General features: G+C 48.4%; 2 protein-coding genes across 5 annotated transcripts in view; one reads left to right on the plus strand and one right to left on the minus strand.

Moving 5' to 3' along the window:
* PHLPP2 (PH domain and leucine rich repeat protein phosphatase 2) overlaps positions 1-9,042 on the plus strand; it is a 34,919-nt gene extending 25,877 nt beyond the window's left edge. For 3 of the 4 annotated variants that reach the window (XM_071567928.1, XM_071567929.1, XM_071567930.1), the window contains 4 exons: positions 425-535; positions 990-1,178; positions 1,309-1,540; positions 2,876-9,042. In XM_071567928.1, coding sequence (XP_071424029.1) covers positions 425-535; positions 990-1,178; positions 1,309-1,540; positions 2,876-4,015 — 1,672 coding nt within the window. In that variant the 3' untranslated portion in view covers positions 4,016-9,042. The remainder of the gene's footprint in view (positions 1-424; positions 536-989; positions 1,179-1,308; positions 1,541-2,875) is intronic. The other variant, XR_011698914.1, reaches the window with a different exon arrangement.
* MARVELD3 (MARVEL domain containing 3) lies at positions 8,120-11,771 on the minus strand. Its single transcript, XM_071567223.1, has 3 exons — positions 11,649-11,771; positions 11,432-11,601; positions 8,120-10,477 (listed from the first exon to the last, which is right to left on the minus strand). Exons 1-3 carry the CDS (start codon positions 11,769-11,771, stop codon positions 9,730-9,732), a joined length of 1,041 nt encoding a protein of 346 aa, XP_071423324.1. The 3' UTR covers positions 8,120-9,729.
* Positions 11,772-14,005: the final 2,234 nt, after the last annotated feature.

Consider the following 14,005-nt stretch of genomic DNA (forward strand, 5'->3'; position numbering starts at 1 on the left):
TATAATGTTCCCTACCTGAGGCGGCTGAGACTTGTCTGTAGGTGGGAAAATGTCTCGGTCCAAAACATCAGAGCAAGCAATTTTTCAGATGGTATGAGGTTCTGCCAGCTGTCTCTTCCCTTGAAAAGAACGTGAAACAGAATTTAACAATATGGCACAAACTGTGAGAAAGGGGTCTAGAAACTGTCAGCTTCTACCTAAGTGTGAGAAACTATACAGCTGTATTAAAATCTACAAATATATAAAAATCTGAAGGCATCAGCATGAGCAGCCAGACATCTCCAGAAGGCCAAGACCTTAAATTCCTCTCCTTAATGCAGTTCTTTCCACAAACTGCTATCTAAAACTCTAGAATGGACAAGGTCCTATGGCCACAAACTGTTCAGCAGGTTCTAGAAGTGCATGACTTCTCTTCTCTCTGTAGTCACATTACTACACTGAAGATTGATGCTAAGCCCTCCCTCACGGCAGACTCGGCACTCACTTCTTCCTTCTGGAGTCACGGAGTAGCTGAGATGGCAGGCCAAAGAAATAAGTGAGTATTGTGGTCTGCTGGATGCTGACACTTTGTCTTATCAGGATGCTGGGCAGAGTGCTCACCCATGCAGACCTGTTTTGCTCAAGAGCTCATCCATCCCTTTGTGTCTCCAGATCTCTTATTAAGTCTTGGTAACTCAAGCCTCCACACTGTCTTTTCTCTCAATTTTCACACTTATTCTGGGACACTTGGACTTTCCTTCCCATTCCAGCAGAGATGCTTTTTCTTTTTCTGGCTGTGCCTGTTGCCCTCTCTTGCATGTGGTCAAGGAGGGCTTGGGAGTTCCAGTAATAAACTCTAGCTGTACATCTCTCGGGGCAGCAACTGTAGGGACAGTTGCTTTGCTACCCTGTGAGAATGGCGCTCACAGCAAGGTGCTTGATGGCTGTAGTTTTGGGCACCATGTAATCTTTAGAGACATACTAACTTTGCTTGTATGCTTTTCTAACAGGCTGTGTGTGTCATCCCTGGCCCTGGGGAGCTTTGCAGAGGGGCTGGAGGCTGTGTATGGCATGTTCGATGGGGACAAGAACGAAGAACTGCCCCGCTTGCTGCAATGCACTATGGCCGATGTGCTCCTGGAGGAGGTACAGCAGTCAGACACCATGTTCATGTCCAACACCTTCTTCGTCTCCCACAGGTAGGACAGTGAGCAAGCTGGTCCTGGTGGGACCTGCATTGGTATCTCAGTGTATTAGGTGGGGTGAGGCAGCCTTCCAGAATGCCTGTCACTGGAGTCTGGAGCCTCCCTACACCTTCTCCTCCCACAGGAAGCTGGGCATGGCTGGGCAGAAGCTGGGTTCCTCTGCTGTCCTGTGCTATATTCATCATGAGGTGGCTGATCCAGCCAGCAACTTTTCTCTAACAGTGGCCAATGTGGGGACGTGCCAAGCCATTCTGTGCCGAAGTGGAAAACCACTGCCTCTTTCCAAAGTCTTCAGCCTTGAACAATGTCCAGAAGAAGCCAGGAGGGTCAAGGAGCAAAAAGCCATTATAACAGAGGTTGGTTTGGACGCTTTTCACTTTAGCTTTCACCCTCCCATAAAAGCTTGGTACAAATACATGAGCTCTGCTGCCAGCACAACACTGCAGGGGAAAGGGTGACATGCAGGTGTCTGAGTGACTTGTCTGGTGCTTCCTGCTCTGCTTCTTTTGCTGATTAGCTTTTCAAAATTAGCTGTTCCTAAAACACCCATTATGGCCTGAGAACTACAGGTACAGGATGACTGGTTTTATGCAAAAGTATTAAAATTATTTCTAGAGAACTCTGTAAAGGTTAACTTTCTAAAAACGTGGAAGTAACAGGGAAGTTCCAAAGAACTGAAAAAATACAGCATCAGTAAGGATCTTGATAAATCACCGCCAATCACCTCAGTTTTATGCTATGTGAGTCTTTTTAAAAAGTACCAAGTTGTTAGAAGTGTTTCTTATCTGTCACTGTATTATAGCTCTGCAAGGTGCTGTAACATTGCACCATAGCACTCAAAATAACTGTGGGATCAGTGTAGCACATTAAATGCTTTAGAAACTGGCTCATTAATGGATTTTGAAAAATAAAGGTGAAAGGTCTGAGACCTTCCTGCATGTGTCCTCTGCTGGGTTTTAATGCTTGATGGCAGCAGCAACATGAACACCCAGAGTATATGGAAATTAAGAACACTGAAATTAAATTCAAAACACTGGAGAAGCTGTATACACTGACTTGGAAAAGGGACTGTGGGCTGTGGGTGCTTTTCTATCCAAGAGATCACTGCCAGGCTGTCCAGGAGACTGTCTAGCAGACTGGGGTCATACATTCAGATTACAGAAACAGTGTGAGTTACCTACTACTCTTCTTCCTCAGAATGTAGTGTCCACACTTCAAAATGCAGTTACGTGTTAATAAAGAGGGAAATAGTTCAGGTAATACACAGAAGTTATTTAATGCCTGAATAATCTGCCTTGCACTGAGAAAGTCAAAAGTCACAAGTCACTATCTCACTCATACTGAAAAAAATACATTTTGTGTAAGACTTCTGAGTGAGACTCTCTGATCAGTGTGCTGCAGGTAGTCTGCACATTTCAGAGGATTCTGCTACAATTCTTCAGTGTCACAGGAAGTCTTGTAGGGTAAAAGTGTGTTATTGCCAGCATGAGTGATGGGAGTTACTGTACCTTCTGATCAGGTAGTGAATGTCTGTGCTGTAGTACTTGCACCTAAGTCCCTTTCTCCTATAGTGGAGCTGTCTAACTGGCATTTCTCAAGGCTCCAAACCAGCATATGGGCAGGGGAAAGGTTGCTCTCCAAATGATCTAATAGCACATCCAGTGCTACTGCCTTGTTTCTCTTGTCTGCAGGACAATAAGGTCAATGGTGTGACTTGCTGTACTCGGATGCTGGGCTGCACGTACTTGCATCCTTGGATCCTGCCCAAACCACATGTCAATTCGATACCACTGACTGTACAAGATGAGCTGCTACTTCTAGGGAACAAAGCTCTCTGGGAACACCTTTCTTATGAAGAGGCCATCTCAGCCGTGCGGCACCTACATGACCCACTAGCTGCTGCAAAGAAACTCTGCACTTTAGCCCAAAGCTATGGTTGCCAAGACAATGTAGGTGCAATGGTGGTGTGTCTGAACATCAGTGAGGACAACTGCACGTGTGAGATGCATGGCCTCACTCTGACAGGTCCTGGCGGATTTAGCTCAGCCACCACCAAGCCAGCAACCCCTTCATCTAGCAGTGGAATTGCTTCAGAGTTCAGCAGTGAACTGTCTGCTTCTGAGGTCAGCAGTGAGGTGGGCTCTACTGCTTCAGATGAACACAGTGCTGTTGGTCTTGATAGCAGTTTGCTACCACGACAAGAGCGACGTTGCAGCCTACATCCTGTGCCACCCTCAAGCATATTTCAGCGCCAACCTTCCAGTGCCACCTTCTCCAGCAACCAGTCTGACAACGGTCTGGATAGCGATGATGAGCAGCCTGTGGAAGGTGTTATGACGAATGGCAGTAAAGTGGAGGTAGAAGTGGACATCCACTGCTGTAAAGGAAAGGGCCTGGAGTTTGAATGTCTTACTGCAGAGTACAGCTCCTCTGCTCCAGGGCCAGAGGATGACTCTGGGCTCATCTTCATCATTCGGAGACAGAACAGCGTAAACAGCAACACTGTGCAGAGAGGGGTCAAGGAAAAGTGTGAACTGCAAAAATCTCTTTCCACATGTTGTCTTTATGGAAAGAAGCTTTCCAATGGCTCGATAGTGCCCTTGGAGGAGAGCCTCAACCTCATTGAAGTAGCCACGGAGGCACCCAAGAAGAAGACAGGCTATTTTGCTGCTCCATCCCAAATGGAGCCAGAAGATCAATTTGTGGTGCCACCTGATCTGGAAGAGGAAGTGAAGGAACAAATGAAGCAGCACCAGGAGAATGGAGCACATCAGGAGCCAAAAGAGGAACATGCACCATCCCTGCCAGATGAGTTTGACACAGCTTTGTAACCCTATGAATACCACTCCCATGGTGTCTGTCCCAGGAAGCTCTGTTTCATAAGGGCTGTATTGCCCTCCAGGCAGAACTGGGATCTGCAAGGAGTACAGGCACCTGCTGCTTCCTTAATGGAGTCGAGGAAGAATCAGGAGTGCCACAGTCTGGGCTTTCCACTCTTCACTGCAGAGTCTCAGTTGTTCTAGGAGCACTCAGACCAGCAGCTGAGCTCTGTGATTGGGACTGTATGTAACTCCTTAAACCCCGAAATTCTGCCAGCTCTGCAGGAAAGGGGCTGGTGTACATGTGTGGTTGGGGTGAGGAGGCTGCTGAGGGGGAGATGTTCAGTGTTAAGAGTCCTGTGAATATTTCTGATGCAGTGTCCTGCCCTTCCCGCAACACCTGACTTTGTTATTCCTTGAAAGAATACAGCCAGTTGCAATGAAGCTGACCTAAAAATGGTTTCCTACATTAATTGCAAGCACTTTTATTGATTGCACTTAAGCTGTTCTCCCCTTCAGCCCAGCACTTTATTATTTAGGGGTAGGGGAGAAAGCACTCCACAGCAGATAGGCTGGGGGCTTTTCCCAATGGATATTGTTAGGGCAGTGGAGGACTGGGGGTACCAGTCTTCTGGTCAGAACTAGTGCAGGAAGAGTGAGGGTTATGATGGGATCATTTTGTGCAGGATGAGAAAATACATAGCTGAGTGATAAGCAGGTGCCAACTATGCATTTTATATCGAGCATAGGAAAGATCAGCTCTGGACTGGTTGATTAAGGTAAGTGTAGAGCTAGTGCTTCTCGCTGCATAGCACAGACCCAATTCATCAGCAGCTTGGCCACCTCTAGCATGGATGCTTCAGAGTAGAGGCTTCCTGTATCCAGAAGATATGGGATAAGCCCAGGAGCTTGTGCTTGTCTCAGTGCCCAGTCAGGGGAGCCAAGCTGGAAGCAGCACTGTGCTGCTCCAGGGCTGGCAAGCAGTGGGGCTGCCCTGCAGCATCTAGTGCTCTGTTCCACCAACACAAACATCTGCACTGTCAGCTACAGCGTCTTTGCTTGCCTTTGAAAACAGGAATCATATTCCAAATTTCCCGCAACCAGCATTTCATGGTACGTGCCCAATTTGGCCACAAACAAGGTGAAAGCATACTTGTTCCTGCTTAGCTTTCAGTACAAAAGTTAAAATAGAACTTTTCATCTTAGTAATGTCTTTATCAGCACCGAAAAAGATATTTAAAATAGTCCCACTAATGGTGAAAAGGCCAGTCTGCACTCAGATGCGTTGTGTTTCCAGGAGGATTTTTGGTACAGGGTGTAAGTTGGCTGCCTGTGTTGTCACCTTTGTAAGGGTTGTGGAGACCATTGCCCCTGTAACATGCGGATCTGTCTTCCTTTCTAACAGAGTTGGACTGCAGCTGCCCGAGTCATGTCAGTGGTGCAATAATCGTGACTGTAATGTGGGCTAGTGCTCTTTCTTCTTTGTTAATTATATCTATGAAGAAAAGAGTTTCTTCTGAAGAGATCTGAGGGGCTTGAGTTGTCTATTTTAGGATCAAATTTGGGCCTTACTCAAGATGGAAATACCGTGCAGACTACTTGTGGGATGCTGTCAATATAAATGTAGATCTTTTGACAAAATCTAACGGATTTTACTGAAAATTTCAAAGCACCTTGAATTTCTTCTCACTGGGAAAAACATGTATTTTTACCAGGCATGAGGAACAGTATTTAAAGATACACTTTGTGCTACTTGTGATGTAATCATGAAACAACCCATTTTTTCCAAAGTTTATACTCACAGTTTTTTGTTGTTTAAATGCCCATTTCATTTGGAATTGGAGATTGAAGCTAATTCTTAGAATCACAAAAACAACAGCATTTGAATCCCTTAGGCAGAGAAACAACAGCAGAAAAGATTCAAATGCTAAACTCCAAATTTCTTTCACATTCTCATCATGTAAGTATGCAGAAAAGGCTCATCTCAATGTATTTAACTACAACTTTTGATTCCATCACTGGTAATAACTATACCAAATGTCTGTGCATAGCCCAACACTTTCTGGTACTCGAAAGGGCTGCAGAACAGCCTCTGTCCAGTATGGGACTGATGCAGAAACCCTTCTTTCTGAGTAAGACTGTGACAAACCTTGCACTCTGAGAGTGGCAGATGTTAACGCAAATCAGGTCTCTATTTCTTGCACTGATGTGGAAACTCCAGTGTGTCCTTGCCAGTCTGAACCAGTAGCACTGTGTGGAGTTTCCATAAGGAGTCAGTAATGAATGGCTCTACCTAGTTCAGTGTTGAAGGACTAAGGAAAACAGCTTTGCAATGAAGCATCCGGATTTCTGAACTGCTCTTCTTCATGGTGGTGGCAGTTTTAATACAGGCAGCTCCTATTTTCTATGGCTGTGAATTATCATGGAAGACATGGTTTGTTTTCTTCCTTACTAGGTAGAGTCTACAGATTTCTCTGCTTAAGCTGGTATGAACTGTTTGTCTCACACTGGGCAGCACAGCCTGAGTTGACTTTACCTGTTCGACATAATCTTCCTCTATTTGGCTAAGACGAGTATTGGTGTCCTCAAGCAGCTTCTGCATATCTTTCATGTGCTTTGAAGATTGAGCTTTTCCTTTTCCACTTCAGCCATAGCATTGTGAAGCTTTTTCTCCACTCATCCAAAATCTTTTTCATGCATTAAAAATGGTGCCTGTTTATCACGAAAAGTGCTACTTTTTCCCAGTTTTGGGTGTCAGTAAAGACACTGGCATGATTTTTTCATGCAAATGTCTTGTTTTTTCTAACACAAGATTTGAAGTGTTGAGACATGCTTTGAGGTCACTGTCATCCAAAAAAATGGGGTTTTTTCTGACATTGGTCAGACACTGGTATGGCTGGGTTATCTTCATCTGTCTGGTGAGGACAAGTCATAGTTGCTTTCCTCCACCACCTTTTGTTTTCCTGCCTCCCTCTGTGTTTTCCCTACCTTACTTAGTAACATCACCCTAGATTTCAAGCTCCTGAGGAGCACTGCTGTAGGTGGAATGGGTACAAATAGGTGAGTCTACTGAAGGACTCACAGCAAGGGATATAAAGTGTTTTCTCAGTTGTCTTCTGTTCTCCAGTCCCTTTCCCCTTTTTTTAGTGGGTCTTGCACAGATATGTCATCTCCACGTAGCCACATCCCTGGGAACGCCCCACTCATTCAGACTTGCTGTTAGAGGGAGGTTCTCAGCTTGGCTGTCATGCCGGCTGAGCAGTGCCAGCCCTGCCACGCTCACACAGCCACAGCCACGTGAGGATGGGAAGCTGGTTGGTCCATCCCTTCAGTAATTCTGGCTCTGCTGATGAGTGCCCTCACCTACAAAGGTACCCTGAAGGTACCTACCTGCGCTGTCCTGTCCAAAAGAGGCTTCTGCAAATGCAACCCATAAAGGTTATATTCAGTGATGCGGAGTTGGGGTGTTCAGGATGCGGGATATCCTCCAAGTTGCCCCAAGCACCATGAACAGGCCCAGTGAAGGCAGCATCACAGACTGTTCATACCAGACCAGAATCCTCAGTTAGGTGGGAGGATGAAATCGTGTTCCAAGGAGAAGCAAGCATTTCTCCCTCTCGAGGACAGGCTGCTGTGCAGTCTGAGATCCTTCCCCTAGTGCACAGGGCCTTCAGCCACACCTAAGGCCTTGGACCTGCAGAGCTTCTGCACTCCTTCCAGATGGTGATGGCTTTCATGTCCCATGCCAAAAGCCTTCAAGCACTAGCATCACCTCCTTGGTTCTGTGCAGGCATATGCTGTTCTATTGATCTCTGAAGACTCAACTGTATTTTTCCTCTTTTTCCATATTTAAAATGTTGCCTTTTGTTAAACTTGATTCATATGACCCAGCACATTAATTAAATATTGCAGTGCACCAACTTGCAATCAACAATTACTATCTTTTTTCATGTTGGTTTTTTTTGTTGTTGTTTTTGTTTTTAAAAAGGAGAGTATTTTCTGTATCCCACTCTAGTATGCACCTATAACAATCCCTGTTTTTATTGTGTGTGGAGTAGGTTGTCCAGTGAATGCACCTTCAGCACTGTGGCCTATGTTCATATTTCTTTGGAGAGGCAAATAACGTCAGATTGCTGAAAAACACTAGTCCATTGATTCTTTATTCAAATGTATAGAGCAGTTCAGAAAGGAAGAATATTTTTGCATCAAATTTTCATCTGACTTAGCAATAAAAATTTTTACTTTTATCTAACAGTTTATTCTGATTCTATTACTGTGCTGGAGAGACTTTGTGCCATATCCCAGTCAAAGTAGCTGTGTCTAACAGCAGCTGTGCTGCAAGTTCTCCTTTACTGAGCTCTGTGTGCTACTTCCCTCATCAGCCTTCCATACAAAAGCTACTTGCAGAACACTGAGGGTGGAATTCATAATACCAATTAGTAAGGCAGCTTTCTGTTGCCTGCTAGAGGAATCCTGCCCTGTGAACTTGCTCTAAATAGCACTGTACATCTCTTTAGAAGTAACTGCAGCAAGGGAAAATACAGAAATGTTAACAGGAATAGGACTACAGTGGGTTGTCCACATAAATCCCTGTGCTGAGACACTTGATGCATCTAGGTACTAAGAAGTGGGGGAAATCAAACTGCAGAGCACCTGGCATGTTCCTGTTTGGCATCTGTTTTACTCTCCTGTCTCTAGTTCCAACCATGTTCCGTGGTTTTGGTAATTGTGAGGATTTAGTCACTTGGTGCCAGTGAAAGTGGCGATATGTCCAAGGTAAAGCATGTTTCTGGTGTGCTAAGTTTTTTCTAATATGGGCAGAACTGGTCTGTGAGACCGTGATGGTTCCATCTTTATATGAACAACTCATAGTGGGTACTGCTCTCAAGTGACATTTTATTTTGAGGTATAACTTGGTGACTCTAGTGTTACTTTTCCTAGTTAAATTTCCTATAATAGTCTTTCTAAAAAAACCCAAAAGCATAAGACCAGCATCTCATTTCCCCGACTTCTACATTAAAAATGTATTTTGAAAGCGATATACTTGTACATTAAGCCACTCCTTTGATCTCTTAAAGATTTTGTCTGGTTATCCCAATTCAGGGCATCTTTTTCAGCAAAACTGTTGTATGCAAGTTACATAGAAGACCATTTCATACAAAATGAGCCCTCTCCAGGAGTTTGAAAAGGTGTTGTGTCACAAGTTATACTGAGTGTATCCATCATTTTGCAAGTTTTTTTCAGGATTTTTTGATGGCCTTATAAATGCCATGTTTGTGCTGTCCTGTTAATTCCGAGACCTACAAGAAGCAGTATTTAGCTGCCACAACCACAGGCCTCAATCACTCGTATTTAAGAAGTCATGTGCCTTTTGTAAAGACAGTTCTGGGTACACAAAGCTGTTTATCAGCAGAAGCATATAGTGTCAAGACTTGTAGAAGTCCTCACTGGATGAGAATGGGACACTAGACGGTGGGATGGCAGGGCTGCCTGGGAGGCAGGAGACAAGCCATTGGATTAGCTTTGATGTATTAATAATTCAATAATGCAAATTCAAGTTTGGAATAGCCTCACTCTTCCATATTTAGAGCTATGCGCACTTGGTGTGTGTTCTACTGCAGCATTAAGGCTGCACTGCCCAGAAGCAAGGAAAGCATACTGCTTCATCTCAAGAGACTGGCAAAAATCATGGCCATTACTGGAGTGGAGCAATTATTGGAAAGCTCTTATAATTTTCCTGGCTTCTCTTTCTGTTGGTGAACTGTCCTGTACCCTCTGACAGCCAGGACAGCACTGAACAGGTATGCTATGGTGGCCATGCAGCCTAAGAGGCCGGCAGCAACCTCTGCCCCATGCAGGCTGCACCAGAAGCCCTGATAGCCTTTGCTTTGATATAGCTGCTCTCTCTCTTTGCACACTGATGAATTATAAACCCCCATGAGAGAATGGAAGAAATAATACAGAGCAGGCACTGTGCCAACTGCAATCGCTATGTCCAGGGTGCATTCAATTAGCAGCCATGCTGGGAAATGCCATGACACCCGTAGAACACCAACCAAAATAAGAATACAAGGGAAGACCAGGAAACACCCTCCCACGGCCATCGCTGCCCTTGCAATGGGCAGCTTCAGGAGGTAGAAATGCTGGTCAAGCTGCTGGGCTCGCTCCCCCTCCGCTCCGCTGAAGCCGCTGTAGGCCCCGCCGTAGTGGTAGTAGTAGATGCCCCCCAGGGCGGGGAGGCCCGTGTATCCCCCCGCCGGGCCGCCGGACACAGAGCTGCACACGAGGAGCAGCGCAGCGAGCAGCACCTGCACCATGTGGCAGCAGCCTGCAGAGAAGGCCAAGGCCGGTCGGCGGCCGCTCCGCGAGGCGCTGGGCGCGGCCCCCGCCCCGCCGCACTCACCGCGGGCCGTGCACAGGTACCGGCAGCGGCGGCGCTCCCGTGGCCCCTCCGGCGCTGCTCCGGGCACGGCGCTGAGGGCAGCGGAGAGAGGGGATGGCGGCGACCCGCGCGGGCCCCTCGCGGCCACTGCCCGCCCTGTTCGCCGCGGCCCTTCCTCCCCGGCCCCTCGCGGCCGCCCGCCCGGGACCCTCACCCCCCCGCCGCCCTCACCGCCCTCACTCCGCGCTGCCCTCACCGCCCTCACTCCGCGCTGCCCTCACCGCCCACTGCCCTCACCCCCCTCACTCCGCGCTGCCCTCACCGCCCGCTGCCCTCACCGCCCTCACTCCCCGCTGCCCTCACCGCCCTCACTCCGCGCTGCCCTCACCGCCCACTGCCCTCACCCCCCTCACTCCCCGCTGCCCTCACCGCCCGCTGCCCTCACCGCCCTCACTCCGCGCTGCCCTCACCGCCCGCTGCCCTCACCGCCCTCACTCCGCGCTGCCCTCACCGCCCGCTGCCCTCACCGCCCTCACTCCCCGCTGCCCTCACCGCCCTCACTCCGCGCTGCCCTCACCGCCCACTGCCCTCACCGCCCTCACTCCCCGCTGCCCTCACCGCCCGCTGCCCTCACCGCCCTCACTCCGCGCTGCCCTCACCGCCCTCACTCCGCGCTGCCCTCACCGCCCACTGCCCTCACCGCCCTCACTCCGCGCTGCCCTCACCGCCCTCACTCCGCGCTGCCCTCACCGCCCTCACTCCGCGCTGCCCTCACCGCCCTCACTCCGCGCTGCCCTCACCGCCCGCTGCCCTCACCGCCCTCACTCCCCGCTGCCCTCACCGCCCTCACTCCGCGCTGCCCTCACCGCCCGCTGCCCTCACCGCCCTCACTCCGCGCTGCCCTCACCGCCCACTGCCCTCACCGCCCTCACTCCGCGCTGCCCTCACCGCCCTCACTCCCCGCTGCCCTCACCGCCCGCTGCCCTCACTCCCTGCGGCCCTCACTGCCCGCTGCCCTCACCACCCTCACCGCCCACTGCCCTCACCGGCCGCCCGACCCGGCGCGTCCCTCCCGCGCGGCCCCGAGGCAGCCCCGCTCCGCCATGGCCCGGCGCTGGACACCGCCCGCCTCAGGGTAGTGCCAGCGTGGCGACCTCCGTCCTGCCCGCCCGGTGCTCGCCTCGGTCGCGCCGAGTCCTGCCGAGGGCGGTGGAAGCTACGGTCCGGCCCGGCCTCGCCCGAGTGTGCGCGGCCTTCCCGCACCTGCTCACGGTTCACCTGCTGCTCGCAGGTATGCCCCTCCCCTTCGCTCGCACGGGCACTGTCCCCGCAGCCCCTTGAGGCCACAACGCAGCCCCTTGAGGCTTCCCACCTGCCAGTGACCATGTGCTTGTTAGTACCCCTTGGAAACTGATAAAATGTCACAATTTTACAAGTTCTACTTTTTCCTGTGCTGGGAGTTTTGGTGGAAGTGTTCTTCATTCAGCTTGTCTGCCACCTCATGCCTCTAGACTTCGGTCCTGCTGCTCTATTCCTTTATGAAACCCCAGGCCCAGCCTTCTTTGTCTCTCCGCACATAGCAATGTCACCATCCTGGCGTTGTATCCGCTGCATTTTTCTTAACCTGCCCTAACTCCCCTAAACCTGTCCTGTGATGGATGTGGTGTCTGCACCTCCGTGCAGCACTCAAGACATGAGTGCAGCCAGGGTTTACATCACAGCAGAACCAGTGCCTCTGCCCTGTCCTGGCAATGTGCTGCATTTTGTTGCTTCTTCAGATGCCCCAGCACAGAGCCTGTGTCTCCAGGTACAGTCACTAACGCCTTGCGATCTGTCCTGCAGTGCAGCTGTCAGTTTCCTGTTAAGCACTTGGAAAACAACATTCAGGTAATTTTCTTTAGATACATTACCTTATATTTATCCATACAGAACCAAATAGACCTCCTCTGTGTCGGTTTGCTGAAGGCCACTTCAGAGAGTATGATGTGACCTTTTTGCTGGCAATAATGTCCTGCTGCCAATCTGTCCTCCTGTCCCAGCAGACACCTGAGCACAGCAGCCTCATCTGCCAGCAGAGGAAGCGGTGAGTTACTGTTTTGGTTATTGGTGCTGGCTGGAGTGAAAGCGAGTGTCCAAGATCTCACCCGTGCACTAATGTCAGCATTTCTCTGGGCTGGTAACGACAGAGCTGATTCAGAAAAAGGAGAAAAGTAAACAGAAGAACAATTTGGAAACACAAAGGGAAGCAATGAAAACTCCACATCCAGAGAAAATATTTTTATTCAAGAGTATGGTCAAACACTCCCTGTAAAAGCTCTAGCACTGAAAAGTACTTTTGTTGCATTTAGGAAAACAGATATTTTCAGGGCAAAAGTTACACTATAAGGTCTCAGACATAGTGCCTGAATATGTGCCCCAAGCGGTCCAAATTTGTCACTAAGATGCAGAAATACATTTCCTCACTGGTGACAACAGTAGGATTGTTTCAGTCTTCTGTCCTTGCAGCAGCAACAGCAGCAATCCTATAGACTGATAGGATGAGAAGCCTATAAACTGCAATACTTCTGCACTGCAGCACTGTAGGATAACATTCTCCTCAACATTTCACCTGATTCCACAATGGAATGGAGATCTGAAAAGTCATCTTAAAATTTACTTAGAGGATAAGGGAGAATGAAAAAAAAAAGAACCCTTGTTTCAACACTCAGTTCTGATAAAGGGTATAGGAGTTGTGTGCTGTTAGGAAATGGGAAAGCTCTAGGAGGCTTAGGACAAGGACTCTGGAGGTAGTGCAGATGCTCAGCCATGAAGCTGTTGCGTGCACCTTTTCATCTGCGTATTCTGCATCATTCATGTTTGGTGCCAGAACCCAGTCCTCCTTGCTGCCATGCACAGGATAAGTTTCAAAGCTTTAGCAACCCTTTGTAAACTTTCAGGATGATGCACAGGGCCATTTGGTTTAGTAGAGCTTTTAACTGACATGAAAGGGGCAGGAAGAATTAAGCTGAATAATCATAAGTGACAAGAAGGGATGAAATAAGTATTTCTTATGCAGAGTGTTGCTGCTGGTCATCCAACAACCTGAGTAGAAGCTTTCTTTGGATTTGTGTTGGGCTGGAATTACTTGTTCAAAGACAGAGCTGGGAGGTACCACTCTGTTGATTTGGAGATACGTTCAGTGTTTTACTAGAGTGTTTGTGGCTAACAAGTGGGGTATCATGGAATTGAGACAATCTTATTCCACTTCTTTTCTATAATGAGAAATCATTAAAAAATGCTTTGTGTCACTTCACTCTTACTCAAAATAACACAGCTGAGCTTGGTCAGCATCATCTTCTGAGTTTGCATTCTTACTGCAACAAAGAGTAGTCAGCAGAAGAGAGCAAGAGGAAGCCACGGATAGCAGTATTGATCTTCATCACCGTTATGGCTTCTCTTTTTAATTTTTTAAATTTTATTTTTGGCTCTTTTGTTTCTAGCTGCTCCTGATGTCATTGCTGCACTAAGGGAAGGAAGGGCCTGGCCTGGCTTGCCATGGACCAAGAGCTCTGACCTGGTTCAATGCCCTCCCTGGGAACTTGGAGGGTGAAGTGGAAGGAGCAAGTCATGAACTGCTTCAT

Source organism: Pithys albifrons, chromosome 12 (assembly GCF_047495875.1).
Source record: "Pithys albifrons albifrons isolate INPA30051 chromosome 12, PitAlb_v1, whole genome shotgun sequence".
NCBI lineage: Eukaryota > Metazoa > Chordata > Aves > Passeriformes > Thamnophilidae > Pithys > Pithys albifrons.